General features: G+C 39.3%; 1 protein-coding gene across 1 annotated transcript in view; it reads right to left on the bottom strand.

Annotated features, from left to right (window-relative positions):
- Positions 1-27,406, bottom strand: part of PXDNL (peroxidasin like) — a 519,551-nt gene that overhangs the window by 114,599 nt on the left and 377,546 nt on the right. The window contains exons 11-12 of the mRNA XM_002710472.5: positions 24,585-24,701; positions 20,964-21,122 (exon numbers count right to left, since the gene is read on the bottom strand). Coding sequence (XP_002710518.3) covers positions 20,964-21,122; positions 24,585-24,701 — 276 coding nt within the window. The remainder of the gene's footprint in view (positions 1-20,963; positions 21,123-24,584; positions 24,702-27,406) is intronic.

Here is a 27,406-nt window from a genome sequence, read left to right on the forward strand (position 1 = left end):
CATGGTAGATCTACGTGGAGGGTATGGATGCCCACAACTTGGGACTCCAGTGGCCAAGAGCCAAGGCATCAGCATTGGAAAGTGAGGTGAAACCAGACCACAGCAGTCCAAGCCACTGGTGAAAAAGCTGCAGGAAGAGCCTAGAGGGAACCTGGCATGGAGCATCAAGGGGGATAGTGTACCCACCAAACTAGAGGAGAAAAAAAAAAAAAGGAGGGACATGTTTTTCTCTCTCTGGTCACTTTACAGTGGCGTCCTGTAATAAGCCAATAGAGGTGGTGCCATTTTGGACATACATAACAGCTGTGTGAGCTAGAGTCTAAGCTCAGCAGTCAGCTGAGTGGAGACTTCTGACTCTGGTGGGGAGAACTAACAGGGGCTGGGAGTTCCTGACTGTGGGAAACTTGTGAGTTGGGATTATGAATAAAACTGAGGCTGTGCGGGAGGACTCATGGTGTGGCTGGGACTTTGGGCAGTCGCTGTGGGAGACCCCAGACATGCAGGGCTTCCTGGTTATCTGGTGAGGACATTGCTGGAGAATCTGAGCTTACACTAGGGACTGCATGGATTCTTTGTGTGGTCCTTGGGGCACAGTGGATGAATATTCTACCCACTGGGACTATCGTTCAGACACTGGTATCCTCTGAGGGGAGGAGCTCAGCTGAGCAGAATAAACTTCCATCTGATTAAAAAAAAAAAATAAGAGGAGATTTACCATGCCAGACCTGGGTATGTCACTTTAGACATGACCTTCACCCTGGAGAAATGAACAGAGGTTTCTGGTCACACACACTACAAGCCTCTAGATATTCACTGAACACAGACACTCCGATTATCTACAGAGGCATAGTACAAAGATAAAAGCCACCATAGTAAAAAATCAAAGAAGAAACCAACGAGTATCTCCACAAATGCTGAATAACAAAAGCACCAATTCAAGAAACAAGTATAAGGAAGACAACATGATGCCCCCAAAAGATGATGATATGGAAGAAATGAGAGAAATTGAATTTAAAAAATTGATCATAGGATTACATAGAAGTTGGGGCTGGCACCATGGCACACTAGGTTAATCCTCTGCCTGCGGTGCCAGCATCCCATATGGGTGCCGGTTCTAGTCCCAGTTGCTCCTCTTCCAGTCCAGCTCTCTGCTGTGGCCTGGGAATGCAGTAAAGGATGGCCCAAGTCCTTGGGCCCTGCACCCACATTGGAGAACAGGAAGAAGCACTTGTTCCTGGCTTTGGATCAGCGCAGCTCCAGCCATTGTGGCCATTTGGGGAGTGAACCAATGGAAGGAAGACCTCTCTCTCTCTCTCTCTCTTGCTCTCGCTCTCTCTCACTGTCATCAACTCTACCTGTCAAATAAATAAATAAAATCCTTTAAAAATTTACATAGAAGTAATCAGAAGCATATACACTGAAAGCTATACAGGACATGAAAGAAAATTTTGCCCATGAAACTGAGATCTTAAAGAGAAATAAAAATGAAATGAAGAATTCAATAGAACTAATAAAAAATGCAGTGGGGAGTCTTAACAATAGAATTGGAGAAGCAGAAGAAAGAATATCTGATGTAGAAGAAAAAGCACAGGAAATAATACAGTCAAACCAAGAACAAGAAGAAGAAATCAGAAAACTAAAAAACACTGTTGGGAATCTACAGGACACTATCAACTGATCCAATATACAGCTTTTAGGAGTTCCTGAAGGTGTGGAAAGAGAGAAAGGATTAGAAGGCCTTTTTAGTGAAATAATAACAGAAAGCTTCCCTAGTTTGGAGAAAGAAAGGGACATCAACTACAAGAAGCACATAGAACTCCTAATAGACGTAACCAGAAACGATCTTCAGCATGACACTTAGTAATCAGACTCACCACAGTAAAACATAAAGAGTAGATTCTAAAATGTGCATGAAAGAAATGCCAGATTCTTTTCAGAAGATCTCCAATTAGACTCACAGGTGACTTCTCATCAGAAATCCTACAGGCTAGGAGAGAATGGTGAGATATATTCCAAGTCTTAACAGAAAAAAACAGTCAACCCCAAACACTATACCTAGCAGAGCTCTCATTTATGAATGAAGGTGAAATAAAGACCTTCCATAACAAACAGAAATCGAAAGAATTTGTAACCACCTGATCAGCCCTACAAAAGAAGCTTAAGGATGTGCGCTGCACACAGAAACACAGAAACATGATCATCACTACAAAAGAGGGTAAAGGAAGAAAACAAATCAGTAAAAGTTCAAAGGAAATTCAAAGTAAAAAAATAGGAATATTTTTGGAAAAATGGCAGAGTAAAGTCATTACTTATCAATAGTCACCTTGAATATAAAGGGTCCCAACTCACCAGTTGAAAGACATAGACTAGCTGAATGTATTAAAAAACAAAACCCATTTTCACTGACTTCAAGAAACACATCTCACCAACAAAATGCAAGCAGACTGAAAGTGAAAGGATGGAAAAAAGATTTCCATGCCAACATAAAACAAAAAAGAGCTGGCCTAGTCATCCTAATATCAGAAAAAATAGACTTTAGAGGGCTTCCATAGCCTTGGAAACTCATGACTGGAGCATAGGGAGATTACTGATGCCATAGACAGGAGTGTCAATTGGTAAAGTCAACAACAGGAGTCACTGTGCACTTACTCCTCATGTAGGATCTCTATCCTTAATGTGCTGTACATTGAGATTTAATGCTATAACGAGTACTCAAACAATATATTTCACCTTGTGTTTCTATGGGGGTGCAAACTGTTGAAATCCTTACTTAATGCATACTAAACTGATCCTCTGTAAAAAAAAAAAAAAAAAAAAAAAAGAAATTATCAATTCCCAACTTGACTCTCACTGGGATTAAACATGACAATAGGTCTGCTCTGATTTCATCATCATTTAAAAAAAATCATCTATTATTTTTCACTTTATGTTTCTGTGTGGGAGCAAACTGTTGAAATCCATACTTAATGTATACTAAGCTGATCTTCTGTATATTAAGATAATCGAAAATGAATCTTGATGTGAATGGAAGGGGAGAGGGAGTGTGAAAGGGGAGGGTTGTGGGTGGGAGGGACGGTATGGGGGGGAAGCCATTGTAATCCATAAGTCGTACTTTGGAAAATTATATGCGTTAAATAAAAGTTTAAAAAAAAAGAAATATTAGTTTAAAAAAAAAAGAAATATTCTAATAAAAAAAAAAAAAAGAAAAAATAGACTTTAACAAAAAAACTATTAAAAGAGACAAAGAAGGACACTATTTAATGATTAAGGGATCAATTGAATAGGAAGATGTAGCTATTATAAACATTTATGCACCTAATTACAGGCCACATGGCTATTTAAAAGAAATTTTAAGGGCTATAAAGGGAGACATAGACTCCAATACAAGAGTAATGGGGGGCTTCAATACCTCACTTTCAGCAATGGACAGATGAACCAGACAGAAAACCAGGAAGGAGACAGCAGATTTAATTGACACTATAGACCAAATGGACCTAACAGATATCTACAGAACTTTTCATCCTACAATTGCAGAATCCACATTCTTCTCAGAAGTGCATGGAAATTTCTCTAGGATTCACCACATACTAGTCCATAAAGCAAGTCTCAGCAAATTCAAAAAATTGAAATCATGCCATGCATCTTCTCAGATCACAATGGAGTAAAGCTGGAAATCAACAACTCAGGAATCTCTAGGACATATGCAAACACATGGAGACTGGATGAACAGTGGGTCATAGAAGAAATCAAAAGAGAAATAAAAAAGAATTCTGGAAACAAATGAAGATGACAACACAACATATCAAATTTATGGGATACAGCAAAAGCAGTGCTAAGAGGAAAGTTTATAACAATTGGTGCCTTCATCAAGAAATTGGAAAGGCAGCAAATAATGAGCTTTCAATGCATCTCAAGGATCTAGAAAGACAACAGCAAACCAAACACAAAACTAGTAGGAGAAAAGAAAAAATTAAAATTAGAGAAGAAATTTAAAAAATTGAATCCAAAAAAGCAAAACAAGAAGCTGGGTTTTTTTTTTTTTTAATTTATTTGACAGCTAGAGTTAAAGACAGTGAGAGAGAGAGAGAGAGATGGAGAGAAAGGTCTTTCTTCCATTGATTCACTCCCCAAATGGCCACCACGGTCTGAAGCCAGGAGACAGGCCCCTCCTCCTGGTCTCCCACGAGGGTGCAGGGGCCCAAGCACTCGGGCCATCCTCCACTGCCCTCCCGGGCCACAGCAGAGAGCTGGACTGGATGAGGAGCAACTGGGACTAGAACCAGCACCCATATGGGATGCCGGTGCTGCAGGTGGAGATTAACCAAGTGAGCCACAGCGCCAGCCCCTGAGAAGCTGGTTTTTTGAAAAAATAAGGAAAATCGGCATACCACTTGCCCAACTAACCAAAAAAGGCAAGAGAAGACCCAAATCAATAAAACTAGAGATGAAAAAGACCCCAGAGACACAGGCAGTCAAAGCCAAAAACTAACAAATGGGATTACATTAAAGTGAGAAGTTTCTGTATGGCAAAAAAAAAAAAAAAAAAAAAAAAAAAAAAAAAAAAAAAAAAAAAAAAAAAAACCACCTCAGTAAAGTGAAGAGGCAACCCACAGAATGAGAGAAAATGTTAGCAAACTCTGCAATTGATAAAGGATTAATAACCGGAATATACAAAAGATCAAGAAACTCCACAACAACAAAATAAACAACCCAGTTAAGAGATGGGCAAAGGACTTCAACAGACATTTTTCAAAACAGGAAATTCAAATGGCCAACAGACACATGAAAAAATGTTCAGGATCACTATTGTCAGGGAAATGGAAATGCAAATTAAAACCACAATGAGATTTTACCTCAACCCACTCAAAATGGCTTTCATAGAGAAACCAACAAACAACAAATGCTGGCGAGGATGTAGGGCATAAGGTACCTTAATCACTGTTGGTAGGAACATTACCTGATAAAAAGCCCCAATGGAAGACAGTATAGGGATACCTGAAAAATCTATATATAGACTTACCATATGACCCAACCATCCCACTCCTGGTAATTCACCCAAGTGAAATAAAATCAGTAAACAAAAGAGTTATCTGTACCTCCATGTTTATTGCAGCTCAAATAACAATAGCTAAGACATGGGATTAATCTAAATGCCTGTAAACTAAAGACTGGATAAAGAAATTATGGGATATGTACACTATAGAATACTACACAACAATAAAAAAAGTGAAATCCAGTCATTTGCAACAAAAATGGATGAATATGGAGAACATCATACTTAGTGAAATAAGCCAGTCCCAAAGAGACAAATACAACATATTCTCCCTGATCTGTCAGTACTAATAGAGTACCTAAAAGGAAAATGGTAGAAGTGCAATTGACATTTCAAGAAGGGACAACTTTAACTGCCTTCATCTTGACTGTCAAGAAACAGTTTCGTTTTTTTGTTTTTTCATTTTTTCTTCATACTGTTTGTTGAACTCTTTACTTAACATAGTTAATAATATGTGTATAAAGTCAATTGAAAACAGATCTCAGTAAAAAAAATATGAGTGGGAATAAGATAGGGAGGAGGTAGTTTGTAACTGTAAAGCTGAATAGCTCTGCATACAGTCCTATGGATTTACTTCTGAAGGTATAGTTTAAAAATTTGTCATGTGACCTCCAAATCCCATTAAAGTGGGTGGTACAAATGCCATCTTACGTGTTAAAGTTATCATATTAAGTGTTAAAGTGAACATATAGATAGGATTAAGCGTTAAAGTGATCATATAAATAGGATCAAGTGTTTGGTAATAATAATAATAGAATTAAATAGGAGAGGATGTTCTTACATGGGAGCCATTCCACACAGCAGACTCATAGAATGACAATTGTTTTAAGTACCATTCTGACCTCAGAATCAGCCCTTAAGGCTTCCTGGTCTGGATGAAAAGCCCATGAGAGTATTTCAGGCATAGAAAGCCAAGACACTGTGGCAAAAAGTCTTCTTCATGAAGGATCTCTATGAGTGAGACCACAGCAGAAAGAAGTGGCCATCAAAAAAGGATGTACTTTTCTCTAAAGGGAGGAGAGAACTTCCACTTTGCTTATGGCCTTATCTAAATACTGACAGTTTGTGAAATCAAAAGGCTTTCATAGCCTAGGCAGTTCATCTCAATATCCTTGGGTAGTCACTAATGTCATACAAAAGAGTGCTAGAGTATTAACTGTTAAATTAACAGCAGGAGTCACTGTGCACTAACTCTCCATGTAGGATCTCTGTCCTCAATTATATGTATTATGAGAGCTAACTGTAAAACTAGTTGTCAAACACTTGTGTGTGTGTGTGCAAATTGTTGAAATCTTCACTTAGTATGGAGTTCGTCTTCTATGTACAAAGTTAGTTGAAAATGGATCTTAATGGAGAATGCGACTGGCAAAGGAGAGGATAGAGGAGGAGGGGTGGGAATGTAGGTGGGAGGGCAGGTAAGTGGGAAGAATAACTATATTCCTAAAGTTCTATTTATGAAACTTGTATTATTAAAAAATAAATTTAAAAAAATGGGAAAAAAAACCACACCAGTGTGTCCAGTTTGTTTTGACATACATACAAAAGCAATCCAATGGAGGACTTTCTATATGATGCCAGAGTAATGCTATAGCCTTAAGCAGAAAAGTGAATATCGGTCTAAGTTTCACACTTGACACAAATTAGCTCAAAATAGACAACAAACTTAAATATAAGAGAAATCTTTGAATCTAAGGCCAAAGTTCTTTGACTTTGCATAAGATGGACAATTCATCAAAGAAAATTTGATAAGCTAGACTTGATCAAAACTACAAAATTTTGTACTATAGAGAATGAAAAGACAAGAAATAGGCTGGCAGGAAATATTTGCAAGACACATAAGCAATAAAGACTATCTAAAATGCATGAAGAGTTCCAAAAATGCAACAATAAAAATAAACAAATACAAAATAAGCAAAATTAATGACTTTATACTGAAGAGGATCTATAGATGACAAATCTGTATATGAAAAATTGCTCAACCTCATGAATTAGTACAGAAATGCACATTAAATCTACATAAGGGGACTGACATTGTGATACAGAGGGTTAAGCCCTCTCCTGGGATGCCAGCATCCATATGTGCACCAGTTTGAGCCCTGGCTGCTCCATTTCTGATCCATCTCTCTGCTAAGTGCCTAGGAAAGCAATGGGAAATGGTTCAAGTTTGTGGACCCCTACCATCCATGTGAGAGACAAGGATGGGTTTCCAGGCTCCTGACTTTGACCTGGCCCAGCCCTGGCAATTGTGTCCCATTTGAGGATTGAACTCATGTATGAAAGTTCTCTCTCTCTCTCTCTCTCTCTCTCTCTCTGCATCTTTCCCTCTCTTTCTGTAACTTTGCCTTTAAAATAATCTTAAAAAAAGTCATAAGCTACCTCTATGCACTTACCAAAATTGCAAATATTTTAAAAAAGCATAATTTTTTTAACTTTTATTTAGTAAATATAAATTTCCAAAGTACAGTTTATGGATTACAATGGCTTTACCCCCATAACTTCCCTCCCACTCATAACCCTCCCATCTCCCACTCCCTGTCCCATTCCATTCACATCAAGATTCACTTTCAATTATCTTTATATACAGAAAATCGATTTAGTGTATATTAAGTAAAGATTTCATCAGTTTGCACCCACACAGAAACACAAAGTGTAAAATACTGTTTGAGTACTAGTTATAGCATTAATTCACATTGGACAACACATTAAGGACAGATCCCACATGAGAAATAAGTACATAGTGACTTATGTACTAAAGTACATAAGTTGTTGTTGACTTAACAATTTGACACTCTTGTTTATGGCGTCAGTAATCTCCCTAGTCTCTAGTCATGGGTTGCCAAGGCTATGGAAGCCTTTTGAGTTTGCCGACTTTGATCTTATTCTGACAGGGTCATAGTCAAAATGGAAGTTCTCTCCTCCCTTCAGAGAAAGGTACCTCCTTCTTTGATGGCCCCGTTCTTTCCACTGGGATCTCACTCACAGAGATCTTTCATTTAGGTCTTTTTTTTTTTTTTTCCAGAGTGTCTTGGCTTTCCATGCCTAAAATACTCTCATGGGCTCTTCAGCCAGATCCCAATGCCTTAAGGGCTGATTCTGAGGCCAGAGTGCTATTTAGGACATCTGCCATTCTATGAGTCTGATGTGTATCCTGCTTCCCATGTTGGATCGTTCTCTCCCTTTTTGATTCTATCAGTTAGTATTAGCAGACACTAGTCTTGTTTATATGATCCCTTTGACTTTTAGACCTATCAGTGTGATCAATTGTGAACTGAAATTGATCACTTGGACTAGTGAGATGGCATTGGTACATGTCACCTTGATGGGATTGTATTGGAATCCCCTGGTACGTTTCTAACTCCACCATTTGGGGCAAGTCAGCTTGAGCATGTCCCAAATTGTACACCTCCTCCCTCTCCTATTCCCACTCTTATATTTAACAGGGATCACTTTTCAGTCAAAATTTAAACACCTAAGAACAATTGTGTGTTAATTACAGAGTTCAACTTATAGTACTAGAACAAAAAAAAAAAATACTAAAAGGGATAAAGTATTACGTTGTACATCAACAGTCAGGACAAGGGCTGATCAAGTCACTGTTTCTCATAGTGTCCATTTCACTTCAACAGGGTTCCCCTTTGGTGCTCAGTTAGTTGTTGCGGATCAGGGAGAACATATGATATTTGTCCATTTGGGACTGGATTAATTCACTCAGCATAATGTTTTCCAGATTCCTCCATCTTGTTGCAAATGACTGGATTTCATTGGTTTTGACTGCTGTATAGTATTCTATAGAGTACATGTCCCATAATTTCTTCATCCAGTCTACTGTTGATGGGCATTGGTGTTGGTTCCAGGTCTTAGCTATTGTGAATTGAGATGCAATAAACATTAAGGTGCAGACAGCTTTTTTGTTTGCCAATTTAATTTCCTTTGGGTAAAAAAGCATAAATTATTGACAAGATACACAGAAATAAAATCATCCATTGCTGATAGGGCAGTAGCATAATACATTTACTTGGGAAAAGAGTTTAGAAATCTTGTTAAAAATTTAAATATGTTGCAGCAGGTGTTTGGGTCAGTGGTTAAGATCCCCTCTAGGATGCCCACATCCTGTGTCAGCGTGTCTGTGTTCCAGTCTTGACTTTGTTCCCAAATACAGCCTCCTGCTAATGTAAACACTTAGATGCAGGAAGTAAGGGGTTAAGTGTTGGAGTCCCTGCCACTCACATGAGAAAACCAAACAGAGTCCCATGATTTTGGCTTCGGGATAGCTCCTGTGAGCAGTTCGGAATGTGTGTGTGTGTGTGCTACCTTACAAATAAAATGAAAATAAATAAATATTTTTTTAAAAATGTAAAAATTCAACCAGCATATATCCTATTAATTATATTATTTTATTTTATTTTATTGTATTGTATTTTTTGACAGGCAGAGTGGACAGTGAGAGACAGAGAGAAAGGTCTTCCTTTGCTGTTGGTTCACCCTCCAATGGCCGCCACGGCCAGTGCGCTGCGGCCGGCGCACTGTGCTGATCCGATGGCAGGAGCCAGGTACTTATCCTGGTCTCCCATGGGGTGCAGGGCCTAAGCACTTGGGCCATCCTCCACTGCACTCCCTGGCCACAGCAGAGAGCTGGCCTGGAAGAGGGGCAACCAGGACAGAATCCAGTGCCCCGACCAGGACTAGAACCCGGTGTGCTGGCGCTGCAAGGTAGAGGATTAGCCTAGTGAGCCGTGGTGCCGGCCTAATTATATTCTTAAGAACTTAGAGAAATAAAAATTTAAGTTCACAAGAAAAACTTTACATGAATAAATCTTTACAGAAGCTTTACTAATTTGCAGTACAGTGAGTTAAGCTGCTGCTTGGAATATCCAATCCTGTATCAGAGTGCTGGTTTGAGTCCTAGCTGCTCCAATTCAGATTCAACGTTCTTCTAATACACCTGAGAGGCAGTGGATGATGGTTCAAGTACTTGGACCCCTGAAACCACTATGGGAGACCTAGATGGAGATCTTGGTTTCAAATTTCTGCCTGGCCCAGCTAAGAGCTGTGACCATTTGGGGAATTAAGCCAGCTTATGGAAAATTGCTCTCTCTCTCTCTCCCCCACAACACCTCCATCATTCTGTTTCTCAAATAAATCAATCAATATTTTTTTTAAAAGATAATAGCCAAAAGTTGAAAATAACCCAGATGCCCTTCAATAAGTGAGTGATTAAACAAACTGTGATATGTCCATACAATGGGTAACTACACAAGAATGAGCTATCAGTACACATGCAGCCTGGAATAGTCTCCAGATAATTATGCTGAGTGAGAAAGCCTAACTCAAAAGGCTGCAAGCTGTACGATTCTATTTTCACAACATTCTTGAAATGACAAAATTACAGAAATGGAGGAACAGATTGGTGGTTGTCAGGGTTTGAGGAGGTGAGGAGAATGGAGGAGGTGAGAATGGTAGGAAAATGGGGTGTGATTTTTAAAAGGGCAACGCAAGGGTCCTTGCAGTAACAAAATGTTCTGTATCTTGACAATATCAATGTCAATAGCTTGGCTGTGATATTTTAAAGATTGTCTAGAAAGATGCTGGGAAAGCCGGGTAAAATACAAATGGAATTTCTTATTTCTTGTTACCAAATATGAATCTATGATTAACTCAAAATAAAATTTAATTAAAATAAATCAATTACATTGACATGAAAGAGAATAACAAACACCAAGCTCAGATTAGTAGCAAGTATGTCAGAGTTGAGAGCAGCCAAGAAGGAAGAGAAATCAGCACAGCCTTTGAGCATATTTCTAATGTTTACTTCTTCACTTGAGTAGTAAGTATAAGGACTTGTGTCATATCTTTCTTGCGTCTTTTTTGTATTTCTGGAAAAAGATACACGGTGGCAATGAAAACATTACTGATTAGGATAAAAAAGATTCTGTTCTGGGAGCTGGCATTTTTTCTAGCAATTAAGACTCCCACGCCCCATATCAAAGTACCTGGGTTTGATACCCACCACCAGTCTTCACACCAGTTTCCTGCTAAAGCAGTCTGTGAGCCAGTGGTGATAATCAAGCAGTTGGATCCCTGCCACCCACAGGGCACCTGGATCAGATTGAAAGCTCCTGGCTTCTGCCTCAGCCCAGACCTAGTTATGAAAGGCCTTTGGGCGTATGAACCAGTGAATGGGGCCTCTGTCTCTCTGTGTCTGCCTGCTTCTGTTTCTCTGCCTCATTAATAAATAAATAAAAATTGAATAGATCCTACTCCTATATGAGATCATATTTCTTATGTATCTGAATTTTACAATATATGCTAAGTTAACATGTTGCTGAGGTTTTCTGAGACCACGGTTGACAAATTTCCAGTGGTGCAGAGTGGACACTCCATAAGGCCCAAGGTGAACTTGTTAGACAGTGACATCCCTGACTCAACAAGGAACCTCCAGCATCTAACTGTTCCCCTCATAGCCTCCACTGTCCAATTTCCTATATCACCAACAGCTTTACTTCCTGTCACAACAGCTACTCATTACCATAGACTGTGGCTTCACTTAAAATATTTTGGAAATACCTAATCCACACCCTAAAGCAAATTCCTCTCTCTGCTGTCTTTTCATGTCTTCATTGTGACTTCACACAGACTCCTAAGACCTCTGCCTCCTTCCTGTTGGTCAACACCCTCTTAATTTTCTGCCCTTACCTTCTCAGCTGAGATTCCAAATTCCATTACCTTTACCACTTTCCTCCCCAAACCCTCAACTCCTTTACGTCATTGTCTTTCTGTTCAACATCCCTCCATGGAATTCTTTCACCTTCTTCCCGAGAATATCTGGAGTAAAAATAGAATGATCCAATGCCCTGGTTTGTCAGGACATTCTATCCTTGTCACTTCAGATCCTGTGTAACAATAACAAAGAGCTCCAGGCACCTACTAGTCTTTCAAGTGACCTACTCCACCTCTCTGAACATGTTTCCCCTACAAAATAGCTGCATCTTCTACCCCTCAGAGAAAACAGAAGCCATCAGACATAAATTCTTCAACTCCCCATACTCTGTGTCTTCTGTAGATAGAGGTATCTATCCATATACACTCATTCTGGCCTCATCTAAACAAAGAAATACCTCTGCTCATCTCTTAAAGGCCAGTCACGCCACTCACATTTTTGAATTTGCAAATCTCAGCCCATATTCCTACCTGAGAGGCCTTAAAGGACCTGGTGCACTGCTCTTTTGCATCTTTTTGGTCTCCCCTTCCTTTAGGAAAATACCTTAGAAAAACAGGCCCTTCTTTGCCCCATCTCCCCTGATACCTTCTTCTTTTGAAAGGGTGTGTGTGTGTGTGTGTGTGTGAGAGAGAGAGAGAGAGAGAGAGAGAGATCTTCTATCCATTGGTTCACTCCCCAAATGATCTCAATAGCTGGGGCTGGGCCAGGTCAACTCAGGAGACTGGACCTCTATCCAGAGCTCCCATGTGAATGACAGGGAACCAACTACTTGGGTCAGCTTCTGTTACCTGACCAGGCATATTATTAGAGCAGCTTGGACTTGAAATGGTACTGGATATGGGATGCTAACATTGCAAATGGTGGCTTAAACCACTGTCCCACAGCACTGGCTCCCTGCAACCTTCTTACTGCTTCTCCTGTTTCCCTTAATGCTTCTCTTTCTTCTTCACGAAAGAATTTCTTGAAAAACAACAAGTCTCTGCTTATCATTGTTCTACACCATTTAGGTAATAGCCCACTTCCATTAAAGCTTTGGTTTCCTTGAAATACATGAAACTGCTTTTGTTAAAGTCCTTATATTCAGAATCTAAAATAAATAAACATTCCAGTCTGTATTGAAAACAACTTTCTCAGTCTTCTGATGCATTTGATCACTTTCTGCTGGAGACTGCATTTTCTCTGACTGTGAAGACTTTCTCCTCTGGGGTTCTCTGTTGTGTTGGGCATTCTCTCAGGAAATCCTTTACCACTTTTCATTCTCTCTACATTCCGAGAAGGCCCATCATCACCCTCCTCTCCTCATTCAACACTCAACAAACCTCCTTAGTTCTAAATGACTCAGCCATGACCATGATTCTACAATTTAGTTTTATGCTTATAAAACAACGATCTCACAGACATTGATTTCCAATAATCATGCCAAATTTAACTTTCTCAAAATTATACTGTCTTTCCCCATTTGCTAATTGATTTGTCTTTTTTCTTATTGAATTGGATAATTATTCATATATTACAGATATCAAAAAATGCTTGTCAGTTACCCTGTTTCTGACTTATGAATAGAAGTCTCCTAAGTTAGTAGTTTAAGTTAGTAATTTTTGTGCTTTCTTTGTACTTCTGTACTGCTATCATAAAATTATCTTTTAATTGAAAAATAATTAAATGTGCAGTTTAAATACTAAAGTGTTTTTTGTATTGGAATTAATTTGGGATGTTAGGGTAAAGTAAGGATGTGATTTTTTTTTCCCCATGGATAGCCAGTTGTCCAGCACATTTTTTTTAAAAGATTTATTTATTTTATTTGAAAGTCAGAGTTACACAGAGAGAGAAGGAGAGGCAGAGAGAGAGAGGTCTTCCATTCGCTGGTTCACTCCTCAATTGGCCACAACAGCCAGAGATGCGCCGATCCAAAGCCAGGAGCCAGGAGCTTCTTCCTGGTCTCCCATGTGGGTGCAGGGGCCCAAGACTTGGGCCATCCTCCACTACTCTCCCAAGCCATAGCAGAGATCTGGACTGGAAGAGGAGCAGCCGGGACTTGAGCCAGCGCCCATATGGGATGCCTGTGCCGCAGGTGGAGGATTAATCTACTGTGCCACAGGGCCGGCCCCCAAGCACATTTTTTTTAAAAGAGATTTATTTATTTATCTATTTTTATTTATTTATTTATTTTGAAAGTAAGAGTTTGGGGCCAGCACTGTGGCGTAGTGGGTTAATGCCTGGCCTGAGGCACCAGCAACCCATGTGGGTGCCGGTTTGAGATCCAGCTGCTCCACTTCCTATCCAGATCTCTGCTGTGACCTGGGAGAGCAGAGCACCTGCATGGGAGACCCGGAAGAAGCTCCTGGCTCCTAGCTTCAGATCAGCGCAGCTCCGGTCATTGTGGCCAATTGGGGAGTGAACCAGAGGATGGAAGACCTCTCTCTCTCTCTCTCTCTCTCTCTCTGTAATTCTAACTTTCAAATAAATAAATAAATCTCTAAAAAAAAAAAAAGTAAGAGCTCCAGGTAGAGAGGGAGTGATCCCAGATGGTCACAAGGGCAAGGGCTGGGCCAGGATGAAGCGATGAGCCAGGAGCTTCATACAGGTCTTCCAGGTAGATGGCAGGGGCCCAAACACTTGGGTCATCTTTCATTGCTGTCCCAGGCCATTAGCGTGGATTGAAAATGGAGCTGTCAAACTAGTGTCCATATGGAATGCTGGCATTGCAAGAGATAGCTTATACCACCATGCCACAATGTTAGTCTCAGCCCAGCACAATTTATTGAGCAGAACTAGTTTCTGTAGTCAGGAGCCAAGCCACCACTTTCATATATGTGCTTTCTTCTCTGTTGGTCAATTTGTTAATCCCTGTATGAATAGCAAAATACTGATAAATATTAACAGGATTATATCTGATAGATATACAAGGGGATTTCAAAAACTAAGTTTAAAATATGCTTATTCTGATGCCAAAAATTGAAATATTTGCACATGATGGGATCTTCAAAAAGTTCATGAAAATTGCATATTGTAAAAAAATGCATGGATTTCAAATTTTTTCACAGTCTTTTGAAAAAACATGGGAAGCACAAAAAGCTAAGGAAAAATAGAATTATTAATTCTGGTATAGTTATAACACTGAAAATGAACAACACTAATATTATTTCCTAAAGATGGTCATAGCCATTAACAACTATTAAATGAGGAAACTGAGCTGTGTTGCTGTGCCACAGTAGGTTAATCCTCTGCCTGTGTCACTGGCATCCCATATGGGCACTGGTTCAAGTCCCAGCTGCTCCTCTTCTGATCCAGTTTTCTGTTAAGGCCTGGGAAAGCAGTAGAAGATGGCTCAAGCACTTGGTCCCCTGCATTCACATAGGAGACCAGGAAGAGGCTCCTGGATCCTGGCTCCTGGCTTCAGATCAGCCCATTTCTGGCCATTGAGGCCATTTGGGGAGTGAACCAGCAGTTGGAAGACCTTTCTCTCTTCCTCTCCCTCTCACTGTCTCTAACTTTACCTCTCAAATAAATAAATAAAATCTTTAAAAAAAATGAGAAAACAGAGTCACAAAATCATGACAGCTAGAACATAAGGCATGTCAATTTGCTGTAGATCAGTTGATCCTGATTTTAGCTATTGTTCTATATACTGTCTTGTTGTGGACTCCAGGTGGTAAAAACATAGTTTGGATGAGAACTCTTCAAAAAGGATTTATAATTACTGAGCATCTGGATGCAAGACATATTCATAAATCAATGTCATTCTGATAGAGAGCTCTGTATTTTCCATATATCAAAGACATGAGGAAAAAAATAACCACACGTGAAAACGTCTTAATAGTCTTTTTCAATGTTCTGTATGTATAAAGGCAAATAATTTCACAGGATTTCATAAACTGAAAGCTATCTTTGTATCTTAATACAATGACTGAAATAAGAATGTTAAAATTTAAAAAGATAAAATTCATGGATTTTTAGATTAAAGAAAATGATCATCATAAATAAATTATATGGTTAATATGAATAAATAATAACTCATGTGCCAGTGCCCTCTGGGGAAATTATGCAGGAATATCACAAATGAATCCACAGCATCCACAAAAGCCACATATACCTCATATAGCCCAAAACACAGTCTTATTGATCCTGCATATTAACTCAATATTTGCTTCTTAAGAAAACTTTTGAAATTAAAATAGTGTATAAAGTATCCAGTGTATAAAGTATCCAGATTTAAATAATATATAAATTAAATTTATAGTTAAGGCATAATCTCTAAAGAAAGGAAATTATCTCTAAAATTTTTTGCTGATTTAAATTATTTATTTGAAAATCAGACACACAGAGAGAAAGACAGAGAGACAAAGCCAGAGATCTTCCATCCACTGTTTGCTCCTCAAAAATGCCCAGGACAACTATGGCTGGGCCAGGTCTGAGCCAGGAGTTAGGAACTCAATCTGAGTCTCCCATGTCAGGGTCCTGAGCACTGCTGCCTCTAGAATGTGCATTAGCAGGAATCCATAAGAGGAGGCAGGGCCTGTTGAGGTGTCCCAGGCAGAGTCTTAATCACTATACCAAATACCATCCCCAGAAGTTATGTTTTTGAATCAAAATAGAGCCATAAAGAAAAATGTGAGACCAGACAGTGTCTGAAATCACAGGTCACAGGTGTAGAGAGGATGTTTCCAGTTGTCCCAGTATTGCTGCTAAGGCCTGTGGCAGAGGAGAAAGGTGAGATTAGTGCCATCTTGGAAGAGCAGAGGACCAACAGCAGATGGAGTAGTCCCCTCTGTGCAGGGCTTACTGATTACAAGAGGAACGGTCTGCCCATACCTAGCAATGGAGAGTCAGTCTGGGAGACCTGGAAGTCTGCATCTTTGGGGTGGTGCCATGATGGGTGTGTGTCGTGGTGGTGGTGGCGGGGGACAAGACATCCTTCACATCCTTCATTCTCATTGGAAATGGAGAGGTGCATTGGCTGTCATAAAACTGAGGGTGCCTTCAGAAAGGAAAAAAGGACTATATTTCCCTCATTGGATATCTGCTTACTCAGTGACTTGACCTGACCAATAAAAACACTGGTAAAAAGAACTAGAGAGCAATGGCCCAGTTGAGAGACAAGGCGTCATTGGCACAGCTGTTGGTGCACAGAGAGGTATCTCCCTCATGGTTGGATGGTATCAGCAGAAAGTGGTGGCTTCTGCCATTTTTTAAGTAGTTCCCCTGAATTCACTGCCCTTTGGGTGCAGAAACCCCGCTGGCTGGAGCTGTGGAATAGACTAGTGGTCAGAAGAGACATGAAGGTCAATGGTTTAAGCTGGGTTTCCCAAGTCACAGAAGAGTAGTGCGGGAATATCAAAGTGGCCTCTGAACCAAGCACAGGGGACTCCTGGAAGTTGTCCATGCACAGCGTCCTGATGACCTGAAGAGAGTGATCCATAACAAAAGTGAAAGGTCACACCATGGCTGGCCTCTGCAAAGCACATCTTTCCTCTTCCTACCTGGAAGCATCTCCTGAACTAAACCTGGGTGACAGGCTGAAGCTTGTCCATGTGTCTACCGAGGTATCTCTAACCCTTGTTATGGGATTGCTGTTTTTTCTTCCAGGAGAAGAATTGCCATCTTTTTACACACTTTTCATTCCCTGATAAAATTGAATAGATTTGTAGATTATATATTGGGTTTTAATATATTATCTGGGTAATTTATAGTAAATGAATGCTCTATATAAGTGTAATATTTATAACAAAATCTTATGAGTTCATTAAAAATAAAAAAGCAACTCTCATATCTATGCAAAAAAGCTGTGAATGTAAGTTAATTCCTTTAATATATCATCTATTTTAATTACTATAGGTATATTACGTGTTTTATTATTTAGTATGATTAAATCCTTTTTCATTATGGTACTTTTTCAGAATTTTCCTGGTTATTATTTCTTGTGCCTCTTAACTAATTTTAATGATTTTTTATTCCAATCCTATATTAAATGACAGCGATGACAATGGAAACTCTTGGACTATTCCTTTTTTTAATGAAGACATTATATCATTTCTCTACTAGCAAGATTCTGGCTGATGAGTTCAGTATATCTATTTTATCATGTTATTCAGAACTGTGTCACTTAATGAGAATTAATGTTGAATTTAACAGATTTCTCTTCAGTATCTATGAAAAGAATCATCATTTTCCTCCCTAAATCCAGTAAAATATATCAATCCTACCATTGTATCATCCTTGAATTTCAAGAATAAATACCACCAGTATTTTTAATATGCCACTGGACTCATTATAATCTATAATTACAGAATTATATTCATTATTACTTATAATTAATTATTTTTGTTCATGCAATTTTGCACAGATATGAGACAGTTTTCCCTGGGCAAGCAGCTGCCCACACACTCTTACTTCAGGAAGATCTCTCCCCCATATTGTATATAGGATAATTAACTTTCTATGCATCCATGCCACAGGGTAAGTTGAGTATCTGCTCTGCTCTCATCTTGGGCAACATATTTTCTCCTCATATATTCTGTATAGATTTCTATCTCCTCTGGAATTGGTTCATTACATAGTTTTTTTTTATATAAAATTATAATTTTATAAATATTTGTATTTAAGCAAAAATACAAGCAGGAAAACCATTTCAAAACTTAAGGATAGAAGCATCTCTGGTGTAAAGAGACACACTGACAACATAGTAATAGAGATGTTAGGCATGTGAAAAAGAAAAGAAAAGACATGGAAATAAAGTTAAAAAGAATTTAAGAGAAAAATGATAACTATGAATAAAACAAAGAAGATCCAATTAATGAATAACTCTCAAATGTTTTGATCTCAGAAACCCTTTACTTTATTTTAACAATTATTCTCAAGCACTGAGACTTTATTTATGTAGGGTATATATAACTGTGCTTAAAATAATAGAAATTAAAACTGAGAATTTTCATTTGTTTATTTAAAAACTACAACTGTAGGGGTTGGAGCTGTGGCATAGCAACTAAAGCTGCTGTCTGAGATGCCAGAATCGCCTGTGGACGCTGGCTCAAGTCCTAATTACACCACTTCCAATTCAGCTTCCTGAAATGTGCCTGGGAAAACAGTGGAGGATGGTCCAAGTGTTTGAGCCCCTGCACCAACCTTGGAGATAAAGATGGCTCCTGGCTCCAGGCTCCTGGCTTTGGTCTGGTGTGAACAAGTAGATGAAATTTTCTCTCCCCTCCTGTCTCTACCCATCTCTCTGTAACTGCCTTTCAAATAAATAAAATAAATCTTAAAACAAACAAAAAACTAAAACCTTAAGCTCATAATATTTGCAGATAGACAACATACAAGGGTATGTCAACAAGTTTGTGGGAAGAAATGGAATTAAAATATATATGTTTCAGTGCAAAAATTTTTGAAATTGGATATATAAGTGGTCTTCAAAACGTTCTGAGTACCATGAGAAAACCATACATGGATTTCAATTTGATTTGTTAATTAAGTTTTTGAAGTACCCTTCTATTTTTATGAAAATTAACTGTATTTTCCAAAAATAAGAGTAGTGAGTAGAATAACATTGTGTTACAAATCTCAGTAATAGGGTAACTGTTTTTTTTTTTTTTAATTCAGTCTCCTACAGTTGGTCTTTTGGGTTGAAGTAAAAAAATAAGAGCTTGGAAAATATAGACATATTTTAAAAGCTTCTTCTGATAATTGTGAAAAATCCTTAACACTCTCCAAATTTTGACGATTGGTAGCTTCTTTTGCCAATTTCCTTCATCATACATCCTACTAAAAAGTCATGGTTTGAGCTTTATTAAAACCAATATATTCCCATTTCAGAACATTCTTAAGTGAAATTGCTTTTTTGTTCACTGCAAGTGAAGAATATAGCAGTTATTTGTTGAATTTAGTGTCAATGCAATGGTTTATACAAAGACTTTTGTGGGTTTATCCACCATGACTTTTCCACCATTAGGGTAAATGTCAATCTGGTAAAAAACCATATAACATCTTGATACTATTGTGAGATTGTTTTGAAGCAGAAAATCCTCTGAAAAGGTCTTAGGAACCCACCCCACAAGTGATTGACATAACATCCCTTGAGAAGCACTGTAGTGTATACAGTATAGGGGGTTCCCCAAAAGAATTAAATAATGAGACAAAAGAAGCCTTAGAAGGGATGGACATTTAGCCTAGCGATGAGTTAAGATGTCTGCCTCCCATATTGCAGTACCTGGGTTTAACATCAGCCTCCAGAATCCAACTCCAGCTTCCTGCCCAACACACACCTAACAGCAGGCTCCAGCAATTGGGTTCCTGCCATCCACAAGCAAGACTTGGTTTGTGTCCCCAGATCCTAGCCACATCCCCAGTCCAGTCAACTGTCACGGTAGACATTTGGGGAGTGAACCAAACTGATAGGAGCTCTCAGTTTCACTCTGACCCCACCTCTGATTCTCATGTAAAAATAATAAATATTTTTTTTAAAAAACAACTTATTCAAGAAAGCATTCATTAAGTAAAATAGTATTTGAATATCCATAGTAAAAGAACACATAAGAAAATTTGAAACTGAGACATCTTAGACAAAAAAAGACTTTCATAGTATATAAAACTCATGAAAACTTAGACAAAATGCCCAAAAAGCATTTAAAAACTGCTTCCTAAGAGGAAAGAGGTAAAGGTTCTTCAAGGTATTACTGGGGGCAGTTATTATAGGGGAAAGATTGTTGTTTATAATCTTGGAGATAAAATGGTTCCACCTATTATACATTTTTGTGAGCTCATTCACTTTTCCATTTCCACCTAAGTTCAAGCTTTCCACATGATAAGCCTGAAGCAGTGTGTCTGAGCCATAAAAATCCCAACCCCTGAGCATAAAAAATACATCAAGGTAAATCAAGATTCAGCCCATCAGGCATAAGAATCTGCCTCGTTCTGTGAGACTGTCCATGCAGGCGAAGCTCATGAATCAGTTGTAAAAACTTATTAAGAAAACATAAAATTATAATTTTTAATAACACAATCATAATTACCATCAATAGAAATAAAGTTATCAAAGAAGTTATATAAGAGATTCTTTGGAAGAAAAGTATTTAATACTTTTTTCCTATGAATGAAAAAAAAAAAAGACTCTAAGTAACAAGGCCCTGCTGAGTATGTAAAAGACACAGAAAGAAGTGCTGCCTTCAGGATATGAAAATGAATTACAGCACTCAATACCTTTGGGTTTTACGGTCAGCTGGACAGACACTTTTCTCACTCCCAGTGGACTGACTGCTTGGCATTCGTATTGGCCTTGATCGTGCTGGGCCACGTGGTCAATTCTCAAAGTGCCAGAGGAGAGAACTGTATGCCGGCCTTCAAGGGACAGCTGTCTCCCTGCAGTGAAGGAAAGAAAGCATGGTGAAATATGTTTGTATGCTCACGTTGCTGAAACAGAATGGCATGGTTGTCCTGAGTGAAGTAGAGATATTTCAGAACATCCCTGGGGAGGGCAAGTACTGTAATCTCCCGTCCCTATGCTACAACCCCAAAACACAGTACTGACCTTGTCCTGCCCCCAACTTCTGCCAGGGTTCTGCAAGGAAATTTCACCTCTCACCAGGGCACAGCTCAACCCCTTAAGGGGCTCCCTTGTACTTCTCCCCCCTTAGTCTTACCATAATTAGAATTTCAATTTCATATCCAACCTGATTATTAAATGGAAATTTCAAATATCTCCCTATCTTCTGCTTATCACATGAGTGCAACATTTTAGGAAAATCAATATTATTAAAATAAGCATGTAAAATAAAGTACTGAGAGAGAAAATTGAGATTGATGCTTCTCTGAACTTCATTCTGATAATCCTCACAGGCACACCCCAGCCCATCACTGTACTTCGTCTATCTGAGCTCATAGGGAGCCTCTGGATCCTCCTCAACACTTCATTCTCTGTGGTCACAGTAGGATTGTCATTCTCAACTGTTTAAATGAAAATTTGTTTCTTATTGTATACCTTCTTATAGAAAGAAAAGATAACAAGTAACCTTCACTGAGTGTGCAGGCAATTTACTGCAACTGTTCTAAATGTTTAAGCTTGAATGGATTTAAACAAGTCCCCTCCAACAACCCGTGGACAGGAAATATCATCACCCCCAGTATAGATGAAGTCTTGTAAACTGCATCTACTTTAATTGCCTAAGGTCTCACAGCGAGTGAATTAAGAACAAAGATGTGAATCTAGGCTGTGGGGCTCCCAACTGCAAGTTCTTCCTACTATAGGCACTTCTGCAATCTCACAGACTCTCAGGAAAATGCTAACCAAAGAAATTCACTAGAAATCAATCCAAACATCTACAGCCAACTTATATTTGATCAAGGATCGAAAACCAATTCCTGGAGTAAGGACAGTCTATTCAATAAATGGTGCTGGGAAAAAAAAAGAAATTCACTAGCAAAGGTTTATTTTGGATGTAATCTAGTGCCTGTACTGATATGGAAGATAGAATTTCAAGTCCAGAGAAAACTGTAAAGCTCTCCTCTATCCAGCTGTCCATCTTGTTCTATATCTTTGGGGGCCTTGGAACAGCCTGGGCCCTCTGTGTGAGGGATCATAGACTGCCTCCCAGATCCTGTACCCACACATCCCCACTACAAGAACAGCAGTTTTTGTAAATTTTTTTATTGTTTAGTGACAGTTTTCTAACTCTTTCTTTTTTTTAAACTTTTATTTAGTAAATATAAATTTCCAAAGTACAGTTTATGGATTACAATGGCTTTCCCCCCATAACTTCCCTCCCACCCGCAACCCTCCCATCTGCCGCTCCTTCTCCCATTCCATTCACATCAAGATTCATTTTCAATTATCTTTATATACAGAAGATCGATTTAGTATATTAAGTAAAGATTTCATTAGTTTGCACCACACAGAACATAAAGTGTAAAATACTGTTTGAGTACTAGTTATAGCATTAATTCACATTGGACAACACATTAAGGACAGAGATCCCACATGAGGAATAAGTACACAGAGATTCCTGTTGTTGACTTAACAATTTGACACTCTTGCTTATGGTGTCAGTAATCTCCCTAGGCTCTAGTCATGAGTTTCCAAGGCTATGGAAGCCTCTTGAGTTCACTGACTTCGATCTTGTTTAGACAAGGTCATAGTCAAAGTGGAAGTTCTCTCCTCCCTTCAAAGAAAGGTACCTCCCCTCCTTTGATGACCCGTTCTTTCTACTGAGATCTCACTTGCAGAGATCTTTCATTTAGGTTTGTTTTTTGTTGTTGTTGTTTTTGTTTTTTTTGTTCTTGTTGTTGTTTTGTTTTGTTTTGTTTTGTTTCCAGAGTGTCTTGGCTTTCCATGCCTAAAAGACTCTCATGGGCTCTTCAGCCAGATCCCAATGCCTTAAGGGCTGATTCTGAGGCCAGAGTGCTATTTAGGACATCTGCCATTCTATGAGTCTGCTGTGTATCCTGCTTCCCATGTTGGATCATTCTCTCCCTTTTTTATTCTATCAGTTAGTATTCACAGACACTAGTCTTGTCTGTGTGATCCCTTTGACTCTTAGACCTATCAGTGTGATCAATTGTGAACTGAAATTGATCACCTGGACTAGTGAGATGGCATTGGTACATGCCACCTTGATGGGATTGTATTGGAATCCCCTGGTACGTTTCTAACTCCACCATTTGGGGCAAGTCCGATTGAGCACTTTCATGGGCTCTTCAGCCAGATCTGAATGCCTTAAGGGCTGATTCTGAGGCCAGGGTTCTAGAATAGCAGCTTTTTTAAAAGTATCACTTAATATGTTGTAACCTCATTTAGGATTCCATTTTACTCACAATTTCATCTTATAGTCAAAGAGGATGCTGTCACTTTTTAAAAATATTTAAAACTGCTTAACTTTCCAATAATTTCATTTTTAAAGATTTATTTATTTGGAATGCAGAGTTACAGCAAGAAAGAAAGACATAGATCTTTATCGACTGGCTCACTCTCCCAAGGGTCCACAATAGCCAGGTCTGTCTGTGTCAGGCTGAAGCCAGGAGCCAGAAACAATATCTGGGTCTCCAACTTGTATGGAAAAGGCCCAAGGACTTGGACCACCTTCTGCTACCTTCTGATGTGCATTAGTAGGAAGCTGGATCAGACGCAGAGCAACCTGGACTCCAACCTACAATTCAATATAGGGTGCCAGTGTCACAAGTGACAGCATAACTCAGTGTACCACGAGACAGCCTCAGTAAGTTCATTTTAAAAATCATGAAACTGAGCCGGCGCCATGGCTCAATAGGGTAATCCTCCATCTGCAGCGCCAGCACACCGGGTTCTAGTCCCGGTCGGGGCACCAGATTCTGTCCCGGTTGCCCCTCTTCCAGGCCAGCTCTCTGCTGTGGCCAGGGAGTGCAGTGGAGGATGGCCCAAGTCCTTGGGCCCTACACCCCATGGGAGACCAGGATAAGTACCTGGCTTCTGCCATCAGATCAGCGCGGTGTGCGAGCCACAGCGCACCGGCCGCAGCGGCCATTGGAGGGTGAACCAACGGCAAAGGAAGACCTTTCTCTCTATCTGTCTGTCTCTCACTGTCCACTCTGCCTGTCAAAAAATAAAAAAAAAAAAAAAAAAACAAGAAAAATCATGAAACTGAATCCCAGGAAGGATGATATCAGGAAACAATGCATTCAAATGCTGAAGCTTAAAACACTGCAAAAATGATGATGGCGCCATACATAAAGATGACCTCTGTGTGTTGTTTTCATATCCATGACATCCTTATGATAATTAACTATGTATTTTAGTCTACAAAACAAGAAGGTATGTGTTTCTTCCACTATCACATGTAGATGTGTGAATACCTGCTTTTGTCCAGACAATTACTGGGCGTGGACTGCCTTCTGCTTCACAAGGAAATTCCACAGCATGATCTTCCAGCACAACTTGATCCTTAGGGATAATTGTGAATTGCGGAGGAGCTAAAGAATGGAAGAGTAAAAGTGATTTTATAGCTTTTTAATGACAAGAGGAAAAATATGTTTAAACACATGCTTTATGAGAATTTGTCTCCAATTCATTATGACCATAGATATTAACAATGTGTAGGTGCTTGTGTAGGTTTGTACTAGCTTGCAAGGAAACCAGAAGTAGGCACATTCAGTTTGCAAAGTAGTAAAGCAGTAGGCAATAACAAGCAATCATTTCTCCATCTTAAGGCAGTTACTATATAGTGTCAGATAGATAATTAGACATTAGCAACCGGGGAGGGGCTGCAAGGACCTCCTCCTGGGAAGAAACCAAGCTGCTCTCCTCTGAGACTCACTCAAGACTGCTCACTTTGAGGTTTGAATTGTGATTATAGTGTGCTGATAAAATGGGAGCTCAGACAAACCACAAAACTGTAGTTGATAACCACATGTGCAGAGCACCCAAAGGTATGCAATTCCCAGGTGTCAATCTCAGGTGCCAATCATGACCTTTACTGCCACATCACCAGTCAACACCTCTCATATGCTAGGGACAAAAGCTCCAAACCAGGAAGAAAGGGTGTTGTCTGCTCTCTCCACTGCCCCGTTCCTCCCTTGGAATGTACTTTAAACTTTGCTTTACTATCCCGGCTTTATTCTCTCTGAATTGCAATCCCAGACTGTCATTGAAAAAGAATTGAAGACAGCCAGGCCCGCTGGTGACAATATGATTAATCCTCTGAGTTTCTAGTAACTGGCTGCGAGGAACATATTTAAACTGTAAATCATATTTGAATCATTAACAAATAGCTTTTCTCCGAACTCCACACACAGAATAACAATCAAACAATTTCCTCTATTAATTTCTGAAAGAAAAATAAGCTCCTTAAAGAGGAATGTTGTTACACATGAAATTACACTTTAGAAAAAGTCACATGTAAGTCAAAATTCAGAGTTCCAAATATTTAAATATTTTATAGTTGCTTTTGTATAAATAACAAATAGCTATTAGCTATGTACATCAGGAGTCTTCACTTTATTAAAGAAAAATGCATAATATGTAAAAAGTACACATGTATTTCCAAATTTTTTGCACCTAAAAAAATCTTTCAATTCCATCTATCCACAAACTTTGAAAAAGCATCTTACATAGTTATAGAAAGGCATTCTGTTTATGACATTTTGATAAATATGAAAAAAGTCAATGTAGCCATTGAAAAAGGGTACAATAATATGTAAATGATGACATTTTCAAAAGAACTTTCCCAGATAACTTGCAATCAGTTCTCTGGATTCCTAGATCTTTGCACAACTCACACTGATATGAAGTAACCAGGCAGGAACCTCAATAGAGATGGATGAGCTGGAATTTCTGCCAGCCCTGTATTGTAACTCTTTCCCCTTACCCTCAGTCTAATACAGCCACTTTCCCATGATGCATCTGTGTTTCATCCAGGATCAGAAAGGAGGAGTCATTATGATGGCCACAAGGAAGTTAAACTCTACATGGAGACTCCATGAAAATCCCAGAAATCCTCACACATATTAAACCCCACCCAGACCCCACCCTGTTTGTATATTTCATTAGGGCACCATTCACTATCTCATAAATGAGGCTGATAATGTGGGAAGGGGCTTCTTTTGCCCTTCTTGATCCATGGGCCATGGGGATCTCTATCTGGCCTCCTCCCTGTCTCTCTCTCCTCATGGGCTATCTCTGACTGACTCATGAGGGTATCTATTCACATAGGGTGGTCCACACTTACATCTGAATGTATGTTCACTCTCTCTTTTAAATAAATCCAACTTTCACTGTATACTGCATTTATGTCTCTGCTCTGAATTTTTATCTGTGTGGGAGCAAAGACCTGGAATAAAGTCTAGGTTACCTAGGCCCATAACATTACTACCCTTGTTCCCTTCAGCTACCTGGAAATAAAAGAAACATGATACAGGAAATACTACTTAAAAGTGAATTTGCGGGGCCGATGCCATGGCTCATAGGTTATTCCTTCCGCTTGCGGTGCCGGCATCGCATATGGGCGCTGGTTCTAGTCCCGGCTGCTCCTCTCCCAATCCAGCTCTCTGCTGTGGCCTGGGAGAGCAGTAGAAGATGGCCCAAATCCTTGGGCCCCTGCACCCACATGGGAGACCTGGAAGAAGCACCTGTTTCCTGGCTTTGGATCGACATAGTTCTGACCATTGCAGCCATTTGAAGAGTGAACCAATGGAAGAAGAACTTTCTCTCTGTCTCTCCCTCTCACTGTCTATAACTCTCCCTCTCAAATAAATAAATAAAAATCTTAAAAAAAAAAAAAGTGAATTTGCTTTAAGTGACACACTGAGTGAAGGAAATAAAGATTAAAAAAAAAAAAAAAGACTTCACGGCTGGCTTTGTGGCAGTGGGTTGAGACATCTGTGATCCCAGCATCTCATATTGACAGGCTAGCACAACTCAGCTGTTCTGTTTCCTATCTAGCTAATATGCCTGGAAAGAGAACAGAGAAGATGGCCCTGTTATTTGGGCCCCTGTCACCCACGTTGGAGTCCCAGATGCAGTTTCTGGGCTCCTGGCTTCAAATTGGTTAAGCCTGGACTGTTTCAGCTGTCTGGGGGGTGAACCAGATCCCTCTCTCTCTCTCTCTCTCTGCCCCCTCCCCCCACTCTCCGTGTCTCTCTCTCTATCTCTATCTCTCTCTCTCTCTTTTCTCTCTCTC

The sequence above is a fragment of the Oryctolagus cuniculus genome, chromosome 6 (genome assembly GCF_964237555.1).
Source record: "Oryctolagus cuniculus chromosome 6, mOryCun1.1, whole genome shotgun sequence".
Taxonomy (NCBI): Eukaryota; Metazoa; Chordata; class Mammalia; order Lagomorpha; family Leporidae; genus Oryctolagus; species Oryctolagus cuniculus.